Raw genomic sequence first — 27,911 nt, 5'->3', positions numbered from 1 at the left:
TAAATACTGAGAATACAGGCTACTACCTACCGCCAACTTCGTATGCTTATAATTTTAATCCCACAATTATCTCATTGCTACCCCAGTGGCAATTCAGGTTCTCACAAGGTACTATCGAGGTAAACACCCAATTCTAGTATAGATCACAAAGTGCATATCAAAGCACTACAATATATCCCTACATCATTGTTTCTAATGCTGCCAATGTGCCACAGAAGCCTATGCAAATATTCCAAGATAACTGAACAAATGGAAAAGAAGTAAATTAAATGACTATTTAAACATGATCCATTTATCAATTAAGACAATTAAAGAACTCAGAAACTGAACAAGCTACTCTTCTATAGCTAAGATCTCTTTTTGCATGGTTTATGAAATTTTGCTGGGTCTGGGATCTAGGCAATGTCTTTTTTTTTTTTGGTTGGTTGTGGATGCTGTCCCTCAGCTCTTTAGCTCAAGGCTAGTGCTCTACCACTTGAGCCACAGCGCCACTTCCAGCTTTTTCTGCTTATGTGGTACTGAGGAATCGAACAGGGGCCTCATGCATGCAAGGCAAGCACTCTACTACTGAGTGCCATCTTCCCAGCTCTGTGCTAGTTCTTTTTATCCCCCCTCTGGCTTGTAATAGAGCAAAGATTGGCTTTCTAAGGAATTACACTATTTGAGATCTTGGGTACTCAAATAGGGTAGGGTGGGGTCAAGTGAAAAGGAGTAGACAAATGAAGAGAGGAAATATGCAGACAAGAATTCAATGTATGCCCTACAAAATTAGGTGAGAATGTTGAAAGGGATGACTGTGATCAAGATATACTGTATCCGTAAACTGCATTGTTAAATGGCAACTTCTTTGTACAACTACTTAGATAACAAAAACTTAAAAATAAAACAGGTAAAGAAAAGCAGCTATTTTTCTATGATTATGTTTTTAGAATTTATAGTAGTATATATAATACTTTCTGGATTTGTAGGGATATCTTAACTTTATGAACACTAAATGTAAATACAAAACATGAACATAAAGATATGTGATTCCAAATATATTGTCCATATAATGTAACATTTGGCTTAGTGTCTCACAATATTTAGAATTAAATGATTTGATTCATTTGCTAATTAAAAAAAACCTGGGATTCCATTTTGGAAAACTGCTAAATCTAAGTTTTACTAATCTCTCACTGTAATAATTATAAAATAATAAAGGAGCAAGGAAAGATGGGAAATGGCTATAAATCCAGTTCAGATTGCCAGTGAAACCAACATAGGGTATATAGTGAGTTCAAGGCCAACTTGGGATACATAGTAAGACTGTCTCTAAAAACATCACAAAGTCAGCTCATTTCTATAATCTTAGCTACACAAGGCTAAGGAAGACCAAGGTTCAATGCAAGGCTAGACAAAAAGTTTGCAAGATCCTACCACAATAGAAAAAGCTGAGCATGGTAAAGCACCCTCCTCATCCCAAGTGTGGCAAGAAGGGTGAACAGCAGGGATGTGGTCCAGTAGGGCTGTGGGCACAAAATAAGACATCTCAAAAATAACCAAATAAAAAAAGAGCTGAAGGCATAGCTCAATTGGCAGAACACCTAATTAACCAAGTATAAAGCTCTGAGTTCCAACCCAGTACTACCAAGCAGAAAAAAGAAAATAATAGGGGCTGGGAAGGTGGCTCAGTGGTAGAGCGCTTGCCTTGCATGCATGAGGCCCTGGGTTCAATTCCTCAGCACCACATAAGCAAAAAGAAAAAAAGCCAGAAGTGGTGCTGTGGCTCAAGTGTAGAGTGCTAGCCTTGAGCTTAAGAGCTGAGGGACAGTGCCCAGGCCCAGAGTTCAACCGGACCCCCCCCCCCCAAAAAAAAGAATATCAGCAAGAAAGTTACAAGAAATATATTAAAAACTGAGTTAAATGTCCTAGAACTAAAGGTAAGCATGTATTATTCTACTTTACTATATTTCTGTATTTAGTACACTGGCTTTAAAAGTTCAAAAATGAGCAGAATGTTGGCACACACATCTGAAAAATGACCTATTTACAGGGTGCTGAGATCTGGAGGATCTCTGTCTGAGCAGAAAAAACTGAAAGACTATATTTCCAATTAATTAGCAAAATACTGGACAAGAGGCATGGCTCAACTGGTAGATTGCCAACCATGAGCAAAAAAAAGCCAAGTGAAAGCTCAAAGTCCCAGGTTTAAGCCCCAGTACAAGCATTAAAAAAAATCAAAAATGAAAGAAGACGCTCCATAACCAACTAGAAATCCTTACTTTCTAGTCTATTTTGTGTCACCAAGAGTAAAATGCAGGATAACCTTTTTAACTGAAAAGGTTGTTAGAAAAATAGAGAACTTTATAGACACTATAAAGAAATGTAGATGAGTGCTGGTAGCTCACGCCTGTACTCAGGAGGCTGAGATCTGAAGATTTTCCAGCCCATGCAGTCCGTGAGACTCTTCTCTCCAATAAACCACCAAAAAACTGGAAGTGGTGCTATGGCTCAAGTGGTAGAGCACTCACCTTGAGTTGAAGAGCTGAGGGACAGTGCCCAGGCCCAGAGTTCAAGGCCCACACCAACAAAAAAAAAAAAAAAAGAAAGAAAAAGAAATGTAAAGACAAATTTGAGGATTATCTCTAATTTAATCAGCAGAAGTCCAGAAGCAGAGGCAGGGCACAAGCAATAGAGCACCAACCATGAGCAAAAAAGCAAGTGAGAAAACAAGAGGTCCTGAGTTCCAGCACCAGAGCTAGCATAACAATAACCACACACACACACACACACACACACACACACACACACACAAAAATAGTACTTTCAAAGTTTTATCTCTAGCATTATATCTTAATTCACTGGATTCTTATTTTGAAAAGCAATTTTTGTTTATTCACCTATGTTCCCTTTATTCAGTGTTTATGGTTTCTGATTTATTTCCAATGCCCTTTCTCCAAGTCTATCAACTATTCTAGAATTAGATGTAAAACATCTGGAAATAGTTGTCAAAGACTACTTCTCAAGTCTAGTAACAAGAGTCTAAAACTATTTTAACTATCTTAAAACACAAAAGCAGCTGTAGCAAAAGGTTAATAGAAACTGACCTATTCTTGTATAATGTCTCTTTAAATGGTACTTTTTTCCAGTACCTGGTCTTCACAGACTTTTAATTGGTTCCGTTCTTTGACAAGGTGGGTTTCTGGCAACCATACTATCAACTCCAATCAGTTCCATAAGACACAACTAACCTTTTGCTCCGCTTGCAGATGCTCACATCTTTCTTTCTCTTGGTTAAGCTCTTGTTCCATTCTTCCAACTTGTTCTCGAAGTTGTGTTGTATCTTTTTCCAGAACAGCAATTAATTTTAATAATTCCTCCTTTTCTTTCAGGGTTTTCTCAATTTTCAACTATAGATCAAAACAAAAAGTCTCAATTTTTCCTTAATTGTAAAATATTACTATAAGTTTACGTTTCAATTTCAAAAAATAAAATTCATAGAAAAAATTATGATCTACCTAATTCATTATCAATCAGCTTGTTAGCTTTCAGTTACAAAAATTAATAAATTAGGGCTGGGGGTGTGGATAAAACACTAAAAGAAATCACAAAATGAGTAAAATATATTATGAAGTTGCCTGCTAATCACTTTTCAGATCAATAGTGAAAATAAGGCATATTAAATTTTTAAGTGGTGTAATTACCAATCTCTCATCCAAAATAACAATCAAAAACACTGATAGGAAAATCGTTCCTCTTGTGTCTATGTTTTACTGGGGCTTGAACTCATGGTCAGGGAGCTCTCCCTGAACTTTTTCAATCAAGGCTTGCTGCTCTACCACTTAAGTCACATCTCCACTTCTGTTTTGTTTTGTTTTTTTGGTGGTTAATTGGAGATAAGAGTTCTCTTGTGAACCAGTGGCTCATACTTGTAATCCTAGCTACTCAGGAGACTGAGATCTGAGTATCACAATTTGATGCCAGCCCAGACAGAATAGTCTCTCTAAGACTCTTTACCTCCAACTAATCACTTCAAAAATGGGAAGTAGAGCTCTGGCTCAAAGGTGTACTGCAGTAGCCTTGAGCTTTAAAGTTGAGCTAGGCCGAGTTCAAGTCCCACGACTGACAAAATACATACATTCACACATTAAAAAAAAAAAAAATTTCACATGAGGATCACGGTTCAAGGCCAGCCCGGGCAGAAAAGTCTGGGAGACTTATTTCCAATAAACTCAGAAAAAGTAAGAAGTGGTGCTGTGGCTCCTGGGCCTGTCCTGGGTGCTGTCCCTCAGCTCTTTAGCTCAGGCAAGTGCTCCACCACTTGAACCACAGCACCACTTCTGGTTTTCTGGTGGTTTATTGGAGATAAGAGTCTCACGGATTTTCCAGGATTACAGGCATGAGCCACCGGCACCTAGCTCTATTGGTGATAGAGCGCCAGGCTTGAGCTGAAGAGCTAAGGGACAGTGCCCAGGCCCAGAGTTCAAGCCCCATGAATGACAAAATAAAAAAAATGTTTTTCCTAATACATACTAAAATAAGTTTTTCAGTGTTGAACTGGAGATATGGCTCAATGACAGAATGCCTGCTTAGCATGCAGAAGGACCTGTTTCATCCCAAGCACCACACAAAGCAGAAGACTCTGTGATTCATCCCCCGCACACATACAAAAAAAGTTTCGAGTCCTTGAATCATAGATCAAAAAGATTAAATTCTAAAAAGGCTCTTATGAAAGCTGAATAGCTGAAAACTTTCAGAATGATCTATCTGTCTATACCAACAGAGCTAATGAAAATGCCAGGAGAAATACTCTCAAAAGGAAAAAGTTTATTTACTTAAGCATTAAACTACTTTTATGCCTTAATTATTTAACAATGATTTATGGTAGATTACAATAAATGACATTCAATAAATTCAACAGAAAATCAAGACCAAGCAAGGAGATTATCCTGAGGTTAACAGCATTATTAATTTAGCATTAAATCTGACTCAAAACTTTCTAGCAGATTTAAAATGAAGATGAGTCTTGACCTAGTATAACAGAAACAATACAAAAAAACTTTTTTTCCCAATGACTTATGTAATTCACAATACAGTGCTTGATAAAATGTTACTATAAAAGCTGGGCACTGGTGGCTGATGCTTGTAATCCTAGCTACTCAGGAGGCAGATAGGAGGATCAAGGTTCAAAGCCAGCCTGGGACAGAAAAGCCCATGACACTTACTTCCAATTAACTACCAAAAAGCCAGAAGTAGAGTACTAGCCTCACGTGATAAGAGTGCTAGCCTGGAGCAAAAAATGCATAGGGACAGTGCTGGGGCCCTGACTGAGTTCAAGCCTGACACAAAGGGGAAACAAAGTTACAAAAGTGTAAGCAGAAAAATGTTTAAAGAATTTAAGTTACCTAAAAACGTATATAAGGACTGGGAATGTGGCATAGTGGGAGAGTGCTTGCCTAGAATCCATGAAGCCCTGGGTTCATTTCCTCAGCACCACATAAGTAGAAAAGGCCCGAAGTGGCACTGTGGCTCAAGTGGTAGAGTGCTAGCCTTGAATAAAAAGAAACTCTGGGACAGTGCCCAGGCCCTGAGTTCAAGCCCATGACTGGCAAAAAAAAAAAAAAAAATGTGTGTGCATATAAATCTAATTTGTGCCCTAAAGCTGTATTCTGAAATATTTCAAGTATACAAAATAATTAAAATGCTATTCAATTTACTACTACTAATAATTTCCATGTTTGTTTCATCTTTTATATACTTGTTTATGAATTTCATTGTTTTGCTAAACCATTTTAAACAAACTGCAGTAATTCACTCTTATGTACTTCAGAGCAAGCATTTCTAGCAGTCACTTTTTTCAAAACTGCTATTATCATACCTAAGAAAATACACCATAGTCAAACATCTCTTACTAGGCCCTAAATGCCTTTCTAAAAATATATCTATTATCTAATCCAAGTTTATTGCAGGATTTCTCAATCACTTTTAATGACAACAGAAAACCAGATAATGACCAGAAGAAGTTATATTTATTTTATATAGTATTAGATAAAATCATTGAATAGTATGAAAATTTTAAAGATTTTTCAAAAAAAAAAAGGATTTTAGGTCATTTATTTCCATAGGGACAGCAATTTAAGAATCAGTTATATCTTTTGTATAGAAGGAAGAAGTTAAATAGATTTGTACTAATTTCCAGCTTATTTGGAGAAAAAGCACTACAGAGATGCAGGTACCAAAATGTCCATAGTTATTCTGTTGGAATGACTGAAATGAGGGTGGTCTAACAAGTATTCAAAGTTACAATATAAATGTTAACTTCTTAAGATCAGGGCTTGTTTTAGCATCTTTGACTAGGACTCAAACACCAGGCTAAAAACCTTATCACCAGGCAACTGTCACTACCAAATGTTTTAGTCACCCCATAAAAGTTACATTTCTTTATTTAAGATAAGAGAGGAATTTTTGAAAAGAGGAAGAAAAGATATAAGAGAATCAACCAGAAAAAAGATTGGTTCCTTCTAACTTTCTAGTTTGATGCTCTTGTGAAAGTAATATAGTATAACCTTTCATCTTTTGTTCCCTAGTGTCAGTTCTTAAAGATACATTAATGAAAACCAAAGGCATTAAAATATTTACAAGTTTAAGAAGATCCATCTGACTATTATGAGTGAGCAATAACCTTCATCAAATAAAATATGAGTGTAAATTCACAAAAAAATATACAGTGAACTAACCTAAAAAGCCATTTTTTCTGATTATTACTGTAAAGGAAGTAAATGCAATTATATTTAAAATACACCATTGTGCTTTATTCAGGTATAGGGTAAAAATATTAGACAATGTGATCTTAAAATGGGGGGTGGGGGGGGAGGAGTTTCATTTTCTCTTTCATGACTCCTACAATTGAAACATAAGGCATTAGACGACCAGCCAATGACTCCAAGTATTTTATTTCAAAAACATAGTAATAGATCTTTCTTTTTAAATTATGGTTAATCTAGGCTTATTCATTTGATCAGATAAACAAGGAAAACAATCGCTCTAAAAATGTTCCACCTAAGAAACTAAGGATACTTCCTTAACTCACTGTCATATACTAAGAAAGAGTACACTTACCATATATAAAACAATGTTCACATCCAACTATAGTGAGATACTGACTGGCTCATGCCTTTCACCCAATCAGCTTCATCTTTTCAATGTGTATTATTCAACAATCAACAGATTAGGCCATCGCGAAAAAAGAACCATTAGGGTAGGGAAAGGTAATAAGCTTTAGGTCTAAATTCTGTCCATAGTTATTCACTGTATCATCCACTGTGTAAAAAATATTTTTAGGACCTGGGAACAGTCTCTTCCACAAAAGAACCAAGAAAGTAATTCTGACTTGATTAAGGCAGTGCCTACTGCATTTCTTCATTGTAAAATTAGCATCCTTCCCTTAAAATTTTTGAATTTTGTTTTTTGTTTTGTTTTGTTTTTTGGGTCCGGTCATGGGGCCTGAACTCTGGGCTTGGGCGCTGTCCCTCAGCTCTTAAGGCTAGCACTCTACCACTTGAGCCACAGCACCACTTCCGGCTTTTTTCTTTTTGCTTATGTGGTGCTGAGGAATCGAACCCAGGGCCTCAGGCATGCAAGGCAAGCGCTCTACCACTTCCCAGCCCCTTTAGGTATGTGTTTAAAGACACTTAGGTTCACTAAAAGCAATGGATTTTGATAGTCATGCATAACCTGAAAAACTTTTAAATGCCAGCACCATGAGCTTTAGTTCTCTGTTGGTACCAACCTCAAGAAGGCCAGCTTTTGTGGTCACCACCAACATGTCAGAATTTCCTTCATCTTCCATAGTAAGCAGTTCTTCAACTGGAGAAGAAGCTCGAAATTGGAATGGTGTACTAGCTCCACGAATTTCACCCTTATGGGTAACATAACAGAACTGATAAAATTCTCCATCATCATTTGGAAGATAATATCCTAAAAGTGGTAAACAAAATTATTAAACTTGTCATTATACAATGTTGTCAGACACCTTGTATTCATATACTGTTTTCTAGAATGGGAACTTCTTTGTGCAACTACTTAAAGATAATAATAATAAATGTTTAAAAAACATGTCATTATAAAATGTCATTCAATTTAACAATATTTTCTACCTTGAATGAATTTCCTACTAGGGTTCACAATTTTATCTTTCAAAATTAGTCTTCATCCTGCTCATACTACTCACACTTGGGCCCTGTGTGCTTAAATTACTAAGTTTGTGCTCTTTCACCTACATCAATTCAAATAACATCAATACAAATAACCATGAATAAATATAAAAACTAACCACCAGCGACTTCAGGTCCAGCATCCTTACAACTGCTTACAAGTCCCCTGTGTTCTCCCTGAATCTCTGCCAGCTGTCATCGACTCCCTCCTCACCCACATTCAGCAAGAAGTAGCCACAACAAAACGCAGGCTGCCCCCGTCCCCACAGCAGTCAGGGAAAACTCAGAGGGGGAAAAATGAAGGAACACATCAGCCAACCAATCCAGGCCAGTGAGTCCCAACCCCAAACAGTAGCCACCACCCAGGGTGGGGTGTTGAGTGCTGCCAAAAACCAGGCAAGTCCTCCTATAGAAGCCACCACCCACTTGAGGATCTTGTTTCCAACAAATCAATCACCCTCTAACAAACTGCCAAAAGAGAGGGGAAAAAGGTGGGGAGAGACAATACAAAATATCCAATCCCTCAACACATGGTGGACAACCAGTTTCTGGGTCCTTTTGCTCACTCAAATTGACTTTTACTTTCTCTTTCCTAAACTCTTTAAAACTGTTTTAAAAAAACAAAAAACAAACAAACGAAAGACCTCATCTGGTATGTACTTCATAATGATAATGAGGCTGGAAGAGAAACAATGATTCAATATAAAAACATAAAAAATATAAGGAGAAGCCAGGCCCGGGTGGCTCACACCCATAATCCTACCTACTCAGGAGGTTGAGATCTGAGGATCTCAGTTCAGAGCCAGCCCGGGCAGGAAGATCCATGGAATTCTTATCTCCAATAAACCACCAGAAAACCAGAAATGGTGCTATAGCTCAAGTGGTATAGCACTGGCCTTGAGCTGAAGGGCAGAGGGACAGCACCCAGGCCCAGAGTTCAAGCCCCACAACTGACAAAAATATATAATTATATATTATAATATATATGGAGAGTGGGGTATAGAAATACCATTTAAATGAAATTTAGCATTTAGTACACATAAAAACAAAATATTAACTACAAGAATATGTTTTACATATTGAAAAGAAGAGAAGGCTCATACAGATATATTCTGGAATTCTAACTGTATTTAAACATGTCTCTGACTCACAGGTTCTTGTCTTTATGTATGCATGTATGTGACAGAAACATTTATCTCAGAGTTCCTAAGTGTCCACAGATAATATATGCAAGACATTTAGTCCCATCTGACAAATGCTTTGTTTAATATTTGCTTTCTTCTTTCTTCAATTGTTACTCATAAATTTTGCTGAACTGTCCTAACTCAAAATTAATCTTTACCTGCACAAGTAGTTTTTTCCTATGTCTCCACATGCAAAATTATACTTCTCTAGAAAGACTTGGGTTCGCTCCTTTATTTATTCTCTTTAATTTTTGCCAGTCCTGAGGCTTGAACTCAGGGCTTGGGCACTGTCCTTGAGCCTCTTTGTGTTCAAGGCTTGCACTTAACCACTTGAGCCACAGCGCCACTTCCAGCTTTTTCTGAATAGTTTATTGGAGATAACAGTCTCATGGACTTGCTTGGCCTGGCTGGCTTCAAACCTTGATCCTAAGATCTCAGTCTCTTGAGTAGCTAGGATTACAGGTGAGATACACTAGTCCTGGCTATTTTTTATTATTTTTTAAATAGTTGTACAAAAGGATTTCAATTCAATATGTCAATGTCTGACTACATTTTTTGGTTTTTTGAGTTTTGGAGTTTTGTTGTTTTTTTGGTGCCATTACAGGGCTTGAACTCAGGGTCTAGAAACTGTCACAGAGTTTTGTGCTCCAGGCTACCGCTCTATCACTTGAACCACAGCTCTACTTTTGACTTTTTGGTAAAATAGTGTCATGGACTTTCCTGCCTGGGCCGGCTTCAAACTGTGGCCCTCTAAGATCAGCCTCCTGAGTTAGCTATGATAACAAGTGTGGGCCACCAACATGTGGCTCACATAATATTTTTCACACACAAAGAAACAGGGAAAGGAGGAAGGGAGAGAGAGAAGGAAGAAAAGAGAAACAAAGATACATGCAAAGTATACTTTGCATTAATTCACTATGTATATGCTTGGGGAGAAAGGTTCTAAGAATTGAACTCAGGACCTCAAACATGCCAGGTAGTACTCTAACAATTAATTATATCCCCAACCCTTTTACTTCTTACTTTTGAGACAAGGCCTCATAAAATTGCCCAAGCTGACCTCAAACTTAATCCTCTCACACTGGAATGTGCCATCACATTGAGTTTTGTACATGCTTTATATCCTAAATCATATTTTAAAACCACTTAGGTCAAACAGAAACACACACTTGAGAGTTGATATTTGTGTGTATACACACATTTACATATATATGAATAAATTCTAGAATCACCTCAAATCATTAGTTAAAAAGAAGCATTCAGGGGCTGGGAAGGTGGCTCAGTGGTAAAGCGCTTGCCTTGCATGCTCAAGGCCCTGGGTTTGATTCCTCAGCCCCACATAAGCAAAAAGAAAAAAAGCCGGAAGTGGTGCTGTGGCTCAAGTGGTAGAGTGCTAGCCTTGAGCTGAAGAGCTGAAGGACAGTGCCCAGGCCCAGAGTTCAGGCCCCACGACCGGACCCAAAAAAAAAAAAAGAAGCATTCAATAATTGTGCATATGCAAAGATAAAGACATTTAGCTGATATCAACACAAAAATCTAATAACTATGCCCATTCTTTCATGCCATAAAATTTTCTTTTTTTTATTTTTATTTTTTGTGAACATTCTGTACAGAGGGGTTACAATTACATGGGCAAGATAATGAGTACATTTCTTATCAAGCATTGCAGCCTCCTCCTTTATTTACCCTTCACATCCCTTCCCAGCCTCCCCCTCCCTCCCGGCACCAAAGTTGTAAAGTTCGTTTTCGACATGACAACTTGTACTTCTGTCATGCCATAAAATTTTCACCCACATTATTATACCTACTTTCTTTACCTTGTTTCATTCTTTTAAGAAATTGTTGGGCCAGGCACCAGGCATCACGCCTGTAATCCTAGCTACTCAAGAGGCTGAGATCTGAGGATAACAGTTCAAAGCAAAGCCAGGGCAGGAAAGTCTGTGAGACTCTTATCTCCAATTAACCACCAGAAAATGAGCAGTGGCGCTGTGGCTCAAGTGATAGAGCTCTTGCCTTGAGCTGAAGAGCTAAGGGACAGCAGCCAGGCCCAGAGTTCAAGCACCACGAAGGACAGGGGAAAAAAAAGGCTGGGAAGTTGGCTCAGTGGTACACTGCTTGCCTTGCATGCACGAGGCCCTGGGTTTGATTCCTCAGTACCACATAAGCAGAAAAGGCCAGAAGTGGCACTGTGGCTCAAGTGGGAGAGCGCTAGCCTTGAGCTGAAGAGCTGAGGGACAGCACCCAAGAGTTCAGGCCCTATAACCAACCAAAAAAAAAAAAAAGAAAAAAAAAACAACTATTGGGTTTTTCTCTTTTGAAACAGAAAGGAGGAGCAGAGGATATACAAAATAGACAGAAACTTCTTAGGGTGCTGAAAAGCAAGGAGTAAGTCTTCAAAAATAAGTTTGAAGAGCAGAGGGAAGCATATCAGAAAATACCAGAACCTACCTGAGGAGCTCCTAATGGACAAAGTCAGAATTTGAGCAACAAATGACAGTATTCATAAAAGAGAATGAATTCATGGAGAAAAGAACAACTCCTATAACACAGTAATTTCAATTAATATAAATTTTATGAGAATTGTTAAGCAAACACTGTAGCTGTACATTAATGCATTCAAAGATCATAAAATTTGTGGGGTAAAAATATGAAGAGAAAAAAGGTATTTCTATAGTTTCAAAGTAGACTCCATATAATGTTCATTATAAAGGGAAAACTACTAACAAGGTGAAGCAATTCAGATGATAACTAAAGATTAAAATTCCAACAGTAACAAGACACAGGAACAAGTACAATGCACTGAGAATGGATTACTTCTCTTTTTTTTTTTTTTTTGGCCAATCCTGGGGCTTGAACTCAGGGCCTGAGCACTGTGTCCCCTGAGCTGCTTTTGCTCAAGACTAGCACTCTACAACTTAAGCCACAGCACCACTTCCACGTGCTCAGCCTTTGGCATATTACTTCTATGGCAGTCTTTCCTAAGGCTTTACACATGCACTAGCACTGAACTACATCTAAAACCCTAAAACATCTGAGTGTTCATACTGCAATACAAATATTTATTCTCTGAGTATTACTGGAACAAAATAGAAGGAAATGTTTCTTAACTACGTGAAAATTACATATAATCATATTGTCAATGTTCACATCAAACATTCAAAAACTCAGAAAAGTGTATTTTGTTGGTTTTTTCGCCAGTCCTGGGGCTTGAACTCAGGGCTTGGGCACTGTTCCTCAGCTTCTTTTGTTCAAGGCTAGCACTCTACCACTTGAGCCACAGCACCACTTCCAGCTGTTTCTGTTTATGTGCTACTGAGGAACCGAACCCAGTATGCATGCTAGGCAAGCACTCTATCACTAAGCCACATTCCCCAGCCCATACCAAAGGCAACTAAAATGTGATACAGTGACAACACCAAACACTACTGAGGATATGGAGCCACAAAAACTCTCATTCATTGCTGATGGGAATACAAAATAGTAAAACCACTATGGAAGGAAATTAGTATACTTTACCACAAAATCTAGCTATCATATCCCTTGATATTGAAATCTGCATAGCAGATCCATATAGCAGCTTCATTCATAACAACCACAACTTTGGAAGCAGCCTAAATGTCATTCAAAAGATGAATAGATAAACAAACTAGAACATCAGTGTTTTTATAAAAGGACCTATCAAGGTAAAAACAGGGGGTAACTTTAAGTGTACATTGATAAGAAAAAGAAGCCAATGTGAAAAGACTACATACTATGGTTCCAATTACCTAATACTTTGAAAAAGGCAAAAGTATCGAAGCAATAAAATTGAGTTTCTAGCAGTTTAGTGAGAGGAAAAGACAGACCAATAGGTGGAACCAAAGGGTTGAAGAGCAATGAACTGTTTTCTGTATGACCCTGCAGCAGCAAGTATGCCTACACAGTCTTCAAAACCCATAAAATGGACATCACTAAGGAAAGCCTTAAACTATGAACACTCAGGTTTTTTTTGTTGTTGTCATTTAAGACAGGGTCTCCCTATACAACCAGGCCCAGAGTTCAAGCCCCAAGATCAACAAAAATTAAAAATAAAAAATAAAAAATTAGGGGCTGGGAAGGTGGCTCACTGGTAGAGTGCTTGCCTTGCATGCATGAGACCCTGGGCTCAATATCCCAGCACCACATAAGCAAAAAGAAAAAAAGCCAGAAGTGGCGTTGTGGCTCAAGCTGAAGAGCTGAGGGACAGCACCCAAGCCCAGAGTTCAGGCCCCACGACCGGACCCAAAAAAAATAAAATAAAAAATTATACAGCTCATTGTTGAGTAAGTTTACATTGTTGTGCAATCACTGCCAACATCCATTTTCACCTTGCAAAATGAAATCTCTCATTGTATTAAATAATAATTCCATATTTCTCTTTCCCTAGGCCCTTGCAACCACCATTTTACTTTTTATTAGTTGACTTTTGGGGTTTTTTTGGTCATGGGGCTTCAACTCTGGGCCTGAACACTGTCCCTCAGCTCTTCAGCTCAAGGCTAGCACTCTACCACTTGAGCAACTGCACCACTTCCAGTTTTCTGAGTAGTTTATTGGAGATAAGAGTTTCATGGACTTTTCTGCCCTGGCTGGCTTAGATCCGAGATCCTCAGATCTCAGCCTCCTGAGTAGCTAGGATTACAGGTGTGAGCCACCAGCACCCAGCCTTTATTAGTTTTCTCTACTCTAAGTACTTTATATTAATAGAATCATACCATATTTATCCTTCTGGGGGCTGGCTGTTTTGACTAAGCATAAAGTCCTCAAGATTAATCCATGGTGTGGCATATGACAAAAATCACTTTACTGAAAGTACCTTTTAAAATATGTAGATAGGGCTGGGAAGGTGGCTCAGTGGTAGAGCGCTTGCCTTGCATGGCTGAGGCCCTGGGTTCGATTCCTCAGCACCACATAAGCAAAAAGAAAAAAGCTGGAAGTGGTGCTGTGGCTCAAGCAGAGCACTAGCCTTGAGCTGAGGAGCTGAGGGACAGTGCCCTGGCCCAGATTACAGGCCCCACGACCGGACCCAAAAAATAAAATAAAATAAAATATGTAGGTAGCCAAGTGCAAGTGGTTCATAACTTAATTCTACCAATTTAGGAGGCTGAGATAGAGAAGACATGTTTTAAGATCTATCCATAAAGTTCACAAGACCCTTCTCAACCCACAGCTGGACACAGTGGCATGCATCTCATCTACATCAGAGCCTGAGATTAGGAGGGTCATGGTTCCAGGCCTGCCCAGAAAAAAATGTCTTCAAGATTCAGTCTTTCGCTTCCATTTGCTTTGTATGGAGCAAGAAGTTATTTCTCACTTTTTCATTTCTCCTTACTTTAACCCTGTTACACACACACACACACACACACACACACACACACACACACACACACACACACACACACACACACACACACACACACACACACACACACACACACACACACACACACACACACACACACACACCCTTGTGAAAACTCTTTGTTTCACATGAAGATCTCAAGGATGTACAGTTTTGTATGATAGCTAAGCGGAGCTTTATCTATTCATCATTGACAAAAAATAGTGAGCCTGAGCCAGAAACTGAATTTCACAAGGTACAAAAAGTGTGTTTTTCTTGGGAATCTTTCTGTCTCTAAATCTTAGCCATAATGGAAGCTTTCTGTCTCCTCTCCCACTGGCCACCCAAGAAAGGACAAAAGAGGCAGGGATGAACAAGGAAAAGTAGAAAAGGAAAAGTTCTGCTCTGCATATTCCATGGCACAAGTTAGTTTTCTTTTTTCTTTTTTTGTTCTGCTGTGAGGTTTGAACTCTGGGCCTGGATGCCGTTCCTGAGCTCTTCAGCTCAAGACTAGCACTCTACCTCTTGAGCCACAGCGCCACTTCTGGTTTTCTAGTGCTTTATTGCAGGTAAGAGTCTCACCAACTTTCTTGCCCGGGATGACTTTGAACTGTGATCTTCAGATCTCAACCTCCCCAGTAGCTAGGATTACAGGCATGAACCACCAGCTCCTGGCTAAGTCAGTACTTTTTTTTTTTTGGGGGGGGGGGGAGGGGTCCAGTCGTGAGGCCTGAACTCTGGGCCTGGACGCTGTCCCTCAGCTCTTCAGCTCAAGGGTAGCGCTCTACCACTTGAGCCACAGTGCCACTTCCGGCTTTTTTCTTTTTGCTCATGTGGTGCTGAGGAATGGAACCCAGGGCCTCAGGCATGCAAGGCAAGCGCTCTACCCCTGAGCCACCTTCCCAGCCCTAAGTCAGTTTTCTGAAGTAACTGAAGTAACTCAAAATAGGGCCCTAGGACCCTATGTGGTCAGTCAATTAATTGGTACTTTGAATGACTGATTGTTACAGGTACTTCTCTGGCCTGACTTTCCTGGATTTGTTCTACCTAATGCCAATCTCTAAGTTTGCTTTAACACTTTATTAACAATGTTCCCCATTAAGTCTTGCTTCTTTGAAGATGGGTCATTTTTCTCTCATGGACATGTGAAGACTATGGGAAAAAAACAGAGCTGTGTTCAAGGTTGCTGTGGGCAGTAGCCCAGGACCAGCCCGTCTTCCCTCAGTCTGTCCCACAAAATTGAGCTCACTGGTTCCAAGGGAGTCAGATGTTAAGGCATGTGCCTGAACAGCAGTGTGCTGATAGGAGGGAACTGAAAGAAAATTGGAATTTTTGTGTCTAAATTCCTTCCTATCTCCTACAAATGCCGATCTACTTAACATTGGTATTCTTTTCTTTTTTTTTCCTGGTTGGCAGCTTGAACTCTGGGCCTGCGCACTGTCCTTGCGCTCTACAACTTGAGCCACAGCTCTACTTCCGATTTTCAGGTGGCTAATTGGAAATAAGAGTCTCAGGGACTTTCCTGCCTAGGCTGACTTTGAACCATGATCCTCAGATCTCAGCCTCCTGAGTAGCTAGGATTACAGGCATGAGCCACAGGGCTCAACACTGGTATTGTATATGGTATGTCATTAGCAAAGACACAGAAGGGCATACAACTCTTTTGAGTTTACTAAAGCACTGTGTGTGTGTGTGTGTGTGTGAGAGAGAGAGAGAGAGAGGGGGGGGGAAAGGGAAAGGGAGAGAGGGAAAGGAGAGAGACAGACAGACAGACACACTATGAAATGCTCTTTTCCTGCCTGACAAGCATGCTGATCTCAGAAATCAGGATCATCAAGTTAATTTACTAAGTTTAAAGAGGTCATTTACTAAAAATTGAGATACTGTTTCCAGGAGTCTTTGTTTCAAAGGTGATATATAACTGACTCTCAGCCTGCCTCAGAAGGTCCCATCAATAAAAGGGCTGGGAAGCGGGGCATGGTGGATCACACCTGTAATCCTAGCTACTAGGAGACTGAGATCTGAGGATTGTGGTTCAAAGCCAGCCAGCCTCCAGCAGCAAAGGCCCTGAGATGCTTACCTCCAATAAACCACTCAAAAAACCATAAGTGGCACTGTGGCTCAAGTGGTATCACCAACCAAAAACAAAAAAGGCTGGGAAGATGCAATGATAAAGAGTAGAACACCCCCTCTATAGGCTCACATGTTTATCAATTTTTATATCTTAAAGTATAAAGAGACTCTGCCTTTAAGCCAACTAACCTAAGTGTTCATATTAAAGTAACTCGGAAGAGGTAATTTCCTCAGTCCTCCACCCCAAAGAATCATAGCAACTATGCATCCTTTTATTTCTTTGTTTTTATCCGTTGTCTTTCTCTTTTTTGGGGGGGAGAGGCGGGGGGCCCAGTCGTGGGTCCTGAACTCCGGGCCTGGGCGCTGTCCCTCAGCTCTTCAGCTCAAGGCTAGCACTCTACCACTTGAGCCACAGCGCCACTTCCAGCTTTTTACTTTTTGCTTATGTGGTGCTGAGGAATCGAATCCAGGGCCTCAGGCATGCAAGGCAAGTGCTCTACCACTGAGCTGCCTTCCCAGCCCCCTTTGTCTTTCTTTTGAGGTACAAAGAAAACTAAATTGGGAACTGTTGTTACTATTTGTAGCAATTTGTTACTTTAAAGAACTCAGAATTGAAACTTGGCAGGTTGCTCAGTCTTAGAATGCTTGCCTTGCACACAAGAGGCCCTGGGTTTGATTCCTCAGCACAACATAAGCAGAAAAAGACAGAAGTGGTGCTGTGGCTCAAGTGGTAGAGTGATAGCCTTTAGCTGAAGGACAATGCCCAGGCCCAGAGTTCAGGCCCCATGAAGAACTCAGAATTTCAAGTACAGGAATTAGGAAAAAGGAAATTTATTATTATAGTACAATATGGCCTCAATGTAAGTTGGGTAACAGAAAACTTGGCCTGCAAATGAGAGTTAATACTATTCAGTTACATTTTATAAAATTCACTCTTCAGCTTTTTCTGATGACAGAAATGTCACACTGAAAACAATACAACAACAACAAAAACTCTGATGCTTTTCCAAGGACTCTGGGGTTCTTTTTCTCTTTTTTCTTTTTCTTTTTTGTCCCTGAGCTCTTCAGCTCAAGCCAAGCGCTCTACCACTTGAGCCACAGGGCCACTTCTGGCTTTCTGGTGTTTTCTTAGAGATAAGAGTCTCACAGACTTTCCTGCTTTGAACCAGGATCCTCAGATCTCAGCCTACTGAGTAGCTAGGATTATAGGCGTGAGCCCACTGGCGCCCTGCTCCCCAGGAAATTTTGGGGGGTCCGGTTGTGGGGCTGAACTCTGGGCCTGGGCACTGTCCCTCAGCTCTTCAGCTCAAGGCTAGCACTCTACCAACTTGAGCCACAGCGCCACTTCCGGCTTTTTTTTTTCTTTTTGCTTATGTGGTGCTGAGGAATCGAACCCAGGGCCTCGAGCATGCAAGGCAAGCGCTCTACCACTGAGCCACCTTCCTAGCCCCACATTTTCTTTTCTTAAAAGAAAATCCATTTCTCAGTAAAATTTATTTAATGATTACATAAAAACACAAAAACTATATATATTAATAGGTACATAAGATGTAGTGAAACTAGCATCTACTGCGTAATCAGATTAAACGTATCTTCTCAAAATTCATCACTTCTTTGTCTAAAATATTGAAAATCCTTTTTCTAGCTTTGAGACACACAACAGTCAATTGTGATCTATTGTCACCCGATTACACCATATTAGTATTTTTTTTTTTTTTGGTTGGTCGTGGGGCTTGAACTCTGGGCCTGGGCGTTGTCCCTCAGCTCTTCAGCTCAAGGTGAGCGCTCTACCACTTGAGCTACAGCGCCACTTCCAGTTTTCTGGTGGTTTATTGGAGATAGGAGTCTCACGGTCTCTCCTGCCCGGGCTGGCTTTGGACCGCGATCCTCAGATCTCAGCCTCCTGAGTAGCTAGGATTACAGGCATGAGCCACCAGCGCCTGGCTACCATATTAGTATTATACCTAACTTGAACTTATTACCCACTGATTAACCTTTTCCCATCTGTCCCCCTTCTGATACTAGTATTATTTTCTCATTTGAAAAAATAAGTCACCAAAAGTAAGGATACAGAAAGAAACACACTCTCTCTTTAATGAAAGTTAACAAGTTCTACATGTCTGTTAAAATGTCATGTGGTCCTACAGTTAATATTTACATTCTTAAGACTTTTCCTCAATAAGAACACTAAGTTTTTCACACACAAAAAAAAAATTAAATTAAAAAAAAATTATGAGAAAAAAAAGGAACACTCACTAAGTTTCATGTATGATTTGCCTAAACATATCAGCGTATCAACATATCATTGTGATTGGGTGAGCATTTTTTTTTTTTCGGTCATGGGGCTTGAACTCTGTGGGCCTGGGTGCTGTCCCTCAGCTCTTCAGCTCCAGGTAAGTACTCTACCACTTGAGCCACAGCACCACTTCCAGTTTTTCAGGTGATTAATTGGAAATAAGAGTCTTATAGACTTTCCTGCCCCGGCTGGCTGTGAACTGCGATCCTCAGATCTCAGCCTCCTGAGTAGCTAGGATTATGGGAATGAGCCACCAGTGCCTGGTTAGGGTGAGCACTTTAATGGCAATAAGAGAATTAATTTTATCAAGGTTCTGCAGTTTTCCACCTTTACCTTGAAATGCTAGTACACAATTGACTGTAGATCCTTCTACATAATTTTCAGGCATAGGAGACCATAAAAATGTGTAATAATCACGAGCAGTACTCCATCCAACCTACAAAAGAATAACAACAAAAACAGGGAATAAGCCAGGTATAGTAGTTCTTAGTTTATATAAAGTTAACTGTCAGAGCTGAGCGCCAGTGGCTCACACCTATAATCCTAACTACTCAGGAAGCTGAGATCTGAAGATCACAGTTAGAAGCCAGCCTGGGCAGTAAAGTCCATGAGACTCATCTCCAATTAACCACCAGAAAACTGGAAGTGGCTCAAAGTGGTAGAGTGCTAGTGTTGAGCAAAAAAGAGCTTAGGGACAGCACCCAGGCCCCAAATTCAAGCCCTAGGAACCACAAAATAAAAACCACTATATTCTTCAGGGATAAGGGCATGGTTCAAGCAGTAGCACACCTACCTAATAAGTTTGAAGCCCTGAGTACAAACACCAGTATAAGTAAGTGCTAGCACAAGTGCTAGGACATTGCTTCAATCCCAGGACCAAAAAATAATAATAAAAATCCCTAACAACAACAAACAAACTACTGTTCCTCAGCAATGTAATGTAATTAAGGTATCCACAATGTGATCTAACTTTTTTTTTTTTTGGGTCCGGTCTTGGGGCTTGAACTCTGGGCCTGGGTGCTGTCCCTCAGCTCTTCAGCTCAAGGCTAGTGCTCTACCACTTGAGCCACAGCGCCACTTCCGGCTTTTTTCTTTTTGCTTATGTGGTGCTAAGGAATCGAACCCAGGGCCTCAGGCTTGCAAGGCTCTACCACTGAGCCACCTTCCCAGCCCCTAAACTAACTTTTTATACTCATTTTCAAATACTATCTGACCCCAGGCAAGTTAAAATCCTAACACTTTCTCAAGCATATTACCCATTTTCCCATATTCAGTCCTTCTCCTATGCAGCTACTTTCTCCTATGCAGCTACTATCTGGATGCTGTATGTCTGCCTATCAATAGGATATTCTTACAAAATCATTCTATAGAACAATCAGCAATATACTAGTGCTAAAAAAACAAACAATGTGGGGCTGGGAAGGTGGCTCAGTGGTAGAGTGCTTGCCTTGCATGCAAGAGGCCCTGGACTTGATTCCTCAGCACCACATAAGCATAAAGAAAAAAGCCGGAAGTGGCGCTGTGCTCGAGTGGTAGAGCTCTAGCCTTGAGCTGAAGAGCTGAGAGACAGCACCCAGGCCCAGAGTTCAAGCCCCACGACAGGACCCCCCCCCCCCCCAAAAAAAAAAAAGTGGCTTAGTGGTATAATGCTTGCCTAGCATGCATGAAGTTCTAGGTTCAATTCCTCAGTACCACATACACAGAAAAGGATGGAAGTACTGTGGCTCAAGTGGTAGAGTGGTAGTCTTGAGCAAAAGAAGCCCAAGACTGTCAGGCCTTGAGTTCAAGCCCCATGACCAACAAAAAAATATTAAATAAACAACAATGCCATAAACATGTCAATCCCACTTCCAAAAACTGTCCCTACAACATTAAAAATACACAGCTTTCTTGCGATTGTTTCTAACATATTTGTAAGATGATTTCTTTGTTGCTTTGTATGTCTCTCCCGCAAGGTATAACCCCTACTTTCACTGTATTTGATGTTGGTATAATTAGTGGAGGGGAAGGGAAAAAAACAAATTGTTTAAATAGGGATACAGGTGGACCCATTGCAACAATGAGATGTACGGTGGACCCAATGCAACAATGAGATGTACAAGACATTATGTCGAAAAAAGAACATTACAACTTTTTTTTTGGTCATGGGGCTTGAACTCTGGACCTTGGCACTATCCCTCAGATCTTCAGCTTAAGGCTAGCACTCTATCACTTGAGCCACAGTGCCACTTCTGGTTTTCTGAGTGGTTTATTAGAGATAAGAGTCTCCCAGACTTTCCTGCCTGGGCTGGCTTTGAACTGCTATCCTCAGATCTCAGCCTCCTGCGTAGCTAGAATTACAGGCATGAGCCACCAGCGCCTGGCTCAAAATATGCAGTTTTACTCATTTTCGTGAATATTCTCACTTCTATACTTTTGCTTATACCACTTTCCAGCTAAAAATGTGTCCCTTTCCCTCAATTGCACTTTTTTCCTCATCTAATTCATCCTGCAGAAAACACCAGTCAGTCCTCCAGGAGTGTCAGTCAGTCCTCCATCAATATTGGAAACTTGATACTCATATCTCGTATGTCATATAAAATCAAAATTAATACTGGTTCCACACAATGCATACAATGACTATGATCATTTTGGAATTTGAAATCCTAAAAAAGATACAAAAAGTAAATGTTTATCTATTCATGAACATTAAAGAATGAAATACTAGGCTGGGAAGGTGGCTCAGTGGTAGAGTGCTTGCCTCACATGCGTGAGGCCCTGAGTTCGATTCCTCAGCATCACATAAGCAGAAAAAGCTGGAACTGGCACTGTAGCTCAAGTGGTAGAGCACTAGCCTTGAGCTGAAGAGCTGAAGGACAGTGCCCAGGCCCAGAGTTCAGGTCCCACAACTGACAAAAAAAAAAAAAAAGAAATGAAGGTCCCAACATTTGTTTTATACTACTGTGTACTGTTACATTATTCCCTAGTGAGGGAAAGTAAACCTTACTGCAGAATTAGGACAAAGCTAGTACAAGCTACTTGCTAAAGTATTTAAAGATAAAATAAAAAGAACACATTGGAGAAAGCTTTCTTACCTTGAATATACCAACCCAGTCTTTCGGATGTGGATAGATGTAAGGAGTTAAGGTGTAATGACATTCTAAGTGTGCATTAGGAAGATAACTCTTGGCCACATTTTGAAAGATGACATGGGCAAAGTTGGAAGTCTGCAGTGGAACTTCTTGAAATGATGTCATTGTGAATCTAAAACAATTCATACAAGGTAAATTATACTAGCTATGAATAAATTTGTCTTAAAAAATAAAGAACTTTGAATGCAACTTTCATGGATATATTTTATTTACATGTCATAATTGAAGAGATACACTTTTTAAATACTGGAACTTCTCCTTAAAAATAAATATAAGGGGGGGGGAGGCTGGGAAGGGATGTGAAGGGTAAACAAAGGAGGAGGCTGCAATGCTTGATAAGAAATGTACTCATTATCTTGCCCATGTAATTGTAACCCCTCTGTACAGTATGTTCACAAAAAAAAATAAATTAAAATAAAAAAAATAAATAAATATAAAAACACCAATTGAGAAATACCAGTATGGCTCAGAAAACTACACAGAAGTTTAAAAGCCAAAAACAAATCTGGGTATAGTGGTACTCACCTGTAATCCCAGTACCTAGAAGGTTAAAGTGAAAGCATCTGAGTTTAAGACTAGACTGGGCTACAAAGCAAGATCATGTCTAAAAAAAATAAATAAAACTCTCAATTCTCTTACAAAGCCTAGTCTTTTGCTTTGTCCCAGCCAAAAGTAAATGAACAGTATACATGCTGCTAATAGAAGCCTGCTGGCCTCTAACAGAAGACACCTTAAGAAACTGAAATTCCAGCCAAGCACCAGTGGCTCACACCTACTCAGGAGGCTGATATTTGAGGATCCTGGTTCACAGCCGGCCCAGGCAAGAAAGTCCATGAGACTCTTATCTCCAGTAAATCTCTAGAAAACTGGAAGTGGTACTGTGACTCAAGAGGTAGAGCACTAGCCTTGAGCTGAGGTAGCGTCCAGGCCAAGAGTTCAAAGTCCACAACCGACCCCCCCCCCCCCCAAAAAAAAAAAAAAACAGGAAGAAACTGAAATTTGGTAAAATATCAAACTTTTTTTTTTGTTTGTTTTGTTTTTTTTTTTTAAAGCACATTTCATGCAACTATTTCACAGATATATTTATTTATGTGTTTTGGTTAGTTTTCTAATATTGGTCAATTAACTTTTCCTTTCTACACAATCCTTGAAGTTCATCATTACCATCCCAAGCTATCTTCTCTCCCTAGGTTCTAGGCTGTTATAGCTGAGAACCTGATCTCTGCCTACGTTTTCAACCCATGTTGTAAACACCTGGATCAACACGTTTCAATCCTGGCTTCTCATTATAAACATCAGAGGGCTTTTAAAAGAAAAAATATGATGACTTTCTGGGAGTGGACCTGGGCATACACACGTGTCTGTGGCAATGGGTATAGTTCTATTTCCTTCACCTGTGCTTCTCCAAATAATCTTAATCCTATATTCTGTCAAGATCCAGAACCATTACTTAGCCTATAATCCAACTCAACAACCTAAATCTGTACTACCACCTCTCATTCAATTCTACAAATCCTAGCCTGTCTTCTTGGGTGTTGAAGTTTGTTCAAATCTCTTAAACTACATAAACTCTCAGCTGATCTACTTTAGTCTTTTAGAGGGGTTTTCTGGTTTTGTTTTGTTGGCAGGCACTTGTGAGGCACGGTGCTCTATCACTTAAGTCATGATCCACTCCAAACAGCATTACCTAGCTGGCTCCTCTCTACGCATATCAATTTTACCCTCTTGTCCTGGGCTAATGATCCTAATAATTTCTGTTGTTCATGTATCCTGCCCATATATGTATGTATTCAAAATGCATGATAGTAAAATAAAAGTATAGTGTTAATGAAATACATATTGTTGAAAATCTATTAGGAATTCAGTGAATGTTCACTTGTTGAGTAAACCATAAGTATTTATCCGACAGATTGTACAAACAAGATCTAAATAGACTATCCAAAATATTCCTATTTTGTGCTCTACTTTTAAGAAAAAAGAAACATCTGGGGATTTATTCAAAAAAGCATTCTACAGAATATGTCTAGAATCAGTGCATTCGCTGGTTACACAAGCAATCAGCCTTATGGCACTTGTTTCTGAACCACTAAAACAAGAATTCCTGTACTAATGGAGGGAACCAGGACACTATATTTCTCCTAACCAAATTAAATCTAATTTAGTTCACAGATCAATGAGGTTTCTATAGATCAAGCACAACCATACTCTACTTACATTTTAGACATTAAGAAGCGTTACTGCTAGCTATATGTTGTGGCACACAACTGTGAACCCAGCAATCAAGAAGCTAAAGCAGGGAAATCCTGAGTTTGAGAACAGCTTGAGCAATAGCAATTCCCTGAGCATAATGGCACACATATGTAATAATACTAGGTACTCCCAAAGCATGGGAAAAATCAAGATATGAGGCAAGCTTTAACAAAAAAGTTATAAACTCTTCCCAAATAGTAAATAAGCCCAGCTAGGCATCAGTGGCTCAAGGCTAAGATCTTAGCAACTCAAGAGGCTGAGATCCAGAGGATGGTGATTCAAGCCCAACCCACGCAGAAAAAAAAAGTCTAATAGGTCCAGCAAAAACAGGACTGGAGAAGCATGGCAAGTGTGCTAGCCAAACAAGAAAACCAAACAAGCAAGCTGAGCAAACACAAGCTCTCACCACCCCACCCCACCCCCACCCCCACCACAAAAAGAAAAAGAAGACTTAGCATGATGTTGAAAATAAACTATATAATTTGTGAGTAGGGACAAGAGGGAAAACTGGGAGGGTGAGGAAAGGGGTGACACTGTCCAGAAAGAAATGTACATATTACCTGACTTGTAAGCCCTCTTGTATTTTCATTCACCTTTATAATTACAATTAAAAACTATACATAATTTTCTAAAAAGCTCAGCATAGTGATGCATGCCTGGAACCCCAACTACATAAGGGGCAAAAGTATAAGGTCAACCTAGTGAAAACTTAAACAAAGCAAGAAGGACTAGGATTGCTGCTCAAGTGATAGAGCTTCTGTCTAGAAAGCTATTAGGTCCTGAGTAAAAATCTTGTACCACCAAAACAATAAAGAAAAAAAATAGCCAGTCATAATTGGATCATACCTATAATCCTAGCTATCTAGCAAGTTGAGATCTGAGGATCACAGAGCTAAGCCAGCCTAGGCAGAAAGACCCACGAGACTCCAACTCCAATTAACCAGCAAAAAAAGCCAGACACTGTTGAGTAGCTAAAGTGACAGAAAGCCAAACTACAGCACAATATCTCAACTTTAAGCCCCTATCCCTAGGAAGCACCGAAGAGAATTTGCTGTTTGTTGTTGTTGCTGTTGTTGACCTGTTTGAATACTAAAGCAAATGCTTTAAAAACTTTGATATAACACGCACTTTATTATTCTGAGTCAAGAGTCTGGTTAAACAGCTCCAGGCTGACTTAGGGAGGAACTGGAGTTCCTGGTGCCTCAGACTTCAGAGTGGTAGGACTATACAGGGTATAACCACCAGACTATTTGAAATAATAAACACTTCAGAAAGGTACTTTTTTCTAGTGTCCATCTGCTTCCATTACAGTCAAAGTACTACTTTTGACTATATATTTACAATATATCGGCCATCTCACACAAAGACTTAGCCAGGCACTCACACCTGTAATCCTTTGCTACTTAGGAGGCTGAGATCAGAGGATCCAAACAAAGCCAGCCAGAGCAGGGAAGTCCAGGAGACTCTTATCGTCAATTAACCAATAAAAAAACAGAAGTGGGGCTGCAGCTCAGAGTGGTAGAGTGCTAGCCTTGAGCCAAAGAAGCTCAGGGACTATGCCCAGGACTAACAACAACAAAAAAAAAGTGGACTTTTAACTTAACTCAATTTATTGTTTGAATTTTTCTTTTTTTTTTTTTTTTTGGGGGGGGTCAGTCAGGGACTTGAACTCTGGGCCTGGGCACTGTCCCTAAAGTCTTTAGCTTAAGGCTAGAGCTCTACCACTTGAGCCAGAGGCACAAGTTTATTGCCTAGTTTGTCTTCACTGGCTCTGCTGGCTCATTTTAATTTTTTTAAAATACAGTTTTCTTAGCCAGAAGCTGGTGGCTCACACCTGTAATCCTAGCTACTCAGGAGGCTAAAATGTGAGGACTACAGTTCAAAGCCAGCCCAGGCAGGAAAGTCCCTGAGACTCTTACTTACAATTAACCACCAGAAAACCAGAAGAGGTGCTATGGCTCAAGTGGCAGAGCACTTACCTTGAGCTGAAGAGCTTAGGGATAGCGCCCAGGACCATAGTTCAAGCCCTACAACTTGCATTAAAAAAATGAAAATTGAAATTAAAAACAACACAAAACAGATGTTAGGCACTGGTGGCTAATACCTGTAATCCTAGCTACTCAGGACTCCGAGAGAAGCCAGCCCAGGCAAGAAATTCTATGAGACTCATGTCCACCACCAAAAAGGCCAAAAGTGGAGCTGTAGCTCAAGTGGTAGAATAGTAGCCTTGAGCAAATAGTTCAGGGACAGTACCCAGGTTCTGAGCTGAGGGCCCAGGACAGGCACCAACAAATAAAATAAAATTTAAAACCATGGGAAAAAAATTGTCACACTAATAAAACAGGCTATATTGGGGTTAGGTAATCAGCAGGAATGAGGAGAGCTAATAGAGTGAAGGAGAGTGAATATGGTCAAAGTATTTTAAATGTGTTTGAAATTTAACAATGAAACCTGTTAAAACTGTTTTAAGAGAGAGAGAATAAGGGAGAAAGAGTAGGTGAAGATGGATGGATGGAAATGACACTGGACTGAAGTGAAGCCCCCTTGTACAATTAATGTATACTAATAAAAAAACTTAAAAAGTAAATGAAGGTAAGGACAGGAGAGAGAAAAATTAAATTGAATTAATTTTTAAAGTAAAAGAAACAAAATACTAAGCAAAAAGAATGTATATTATCATCCAATTTGTAAAAAAAATAGTTTTATTATTAAAGGTCATAGAGTTCATAAGCAATATAAATTAAGATAATGAAGACTATCATTGTGAAGATTAAAAGGTGTTTATGACTTTAAAAAAATAAATAAAAAATGTAAAAGAAGCAAAATAAAACCTGTTAAAATTGTTTTAATGAAGGAATGAGGGAGAGAGATGGTGGAGATTAGTCTGATTGATGTATGTTGTACACATGTATGGAAAAGAATCACAAGAGTGGGGGCCGGTGGCTCACCCTGTAATCCTAGCTACTCAGGAGGCTGAGATCTGAGGATCGTGGTTCAAAGTCAGCCCAGGCAGGAAAGTCCATGAGACTCTTTTTTGTTTTGTTTTGTTTTGTTTTGTTTTTTTTTTGGGGGGGGGTCCGGTCATGGGGTCTGAACTCTGGGCCTGGGCGCTGACCCTCAGCTCTTCAGTTCAAGGCTAGCGCTCCACCACTTGAGCCACAGCGCCACTTCCAGCTTTTTTCTTTTTGCTTATGTGGTGCTGAGGAATCGAACCCAGGGCCTCTGGCATGCAAGGCATGCGCTCTACCACTGAGCCACCTTCCCAGCCCCTCCATGAGACTCTTATCTCCAATTAACCACCAGAAAACCAGATGGTATTATGGCTCAAGTGGTAGAGCACTAGCCTTGAGCTGAAGAGCTAAGGAGCAGACAGAGCTTAGGCCCAGAGTTCAAGCCCCAAGACCAACCAAAAAATCCCCTTTCTGTAAT

The 27,911-nt window shown here is 39.8% G+C and overlaps 1 protein-coding gene across 3 annotated transcripts in view; it reads right to left on the bottom strand.

Annotated features, from left to right (window-relative positions):
* Positions 1–27,911, bottom strand: part of Tax1bp1 (Tax1 binding protein 1) — a 71,452-nt gene that overhangs the window by 35,895 nt on the left and 7,646 nt on the right. For all 3 annotated transcript variants that reach the window (XM_042684929.1, XM_042684928.1, XM_042684930.1), the window contains 4 exons: positions 22,176–22,344; positions 19,435–19,537; positions 7,769–7,956; positions 3,231–3,389 (listed from right to left, as the gene is read on the bottom strand). In XM_042684929.1, the coding sequence (XP_042540863.1) occupies positions 3,231–3,389; positions 7,769–7,956; positions 19,435–19,537; positions 22,176–22,337 (612 nt within the window). In that variant the 5' untranslated portion in view covers positions 22,338–22,344. Of the gene's footprint in view, positions 1–3,230; positions 3,390–7,768; positions 7,957–19,434; positions 19,538–22,175; positions 22,345–27,911 lie in introns of those variants that run through there.

The sequence above is a fragment of the Dipodomys spectabilis genome, unplaced genomic scaffold (genome assembly GCF_019054845.1).
Source record: "Dipodomys spectabilis isolate Male_0828 unplaced genomic scaffold, ASM1905484v1 ptg000092l, whole genome shotgun sequence".
Taxonomy (NCBI): Eukaryota; Metazoa; Chordata; class Mammalia; order Rodentia; family Heteromyidae; genus Dipodomys; species Dipodomys spectabilis.
This window is presented reverse-complemented; position numbering and strand designations above follow the sequence as displayed.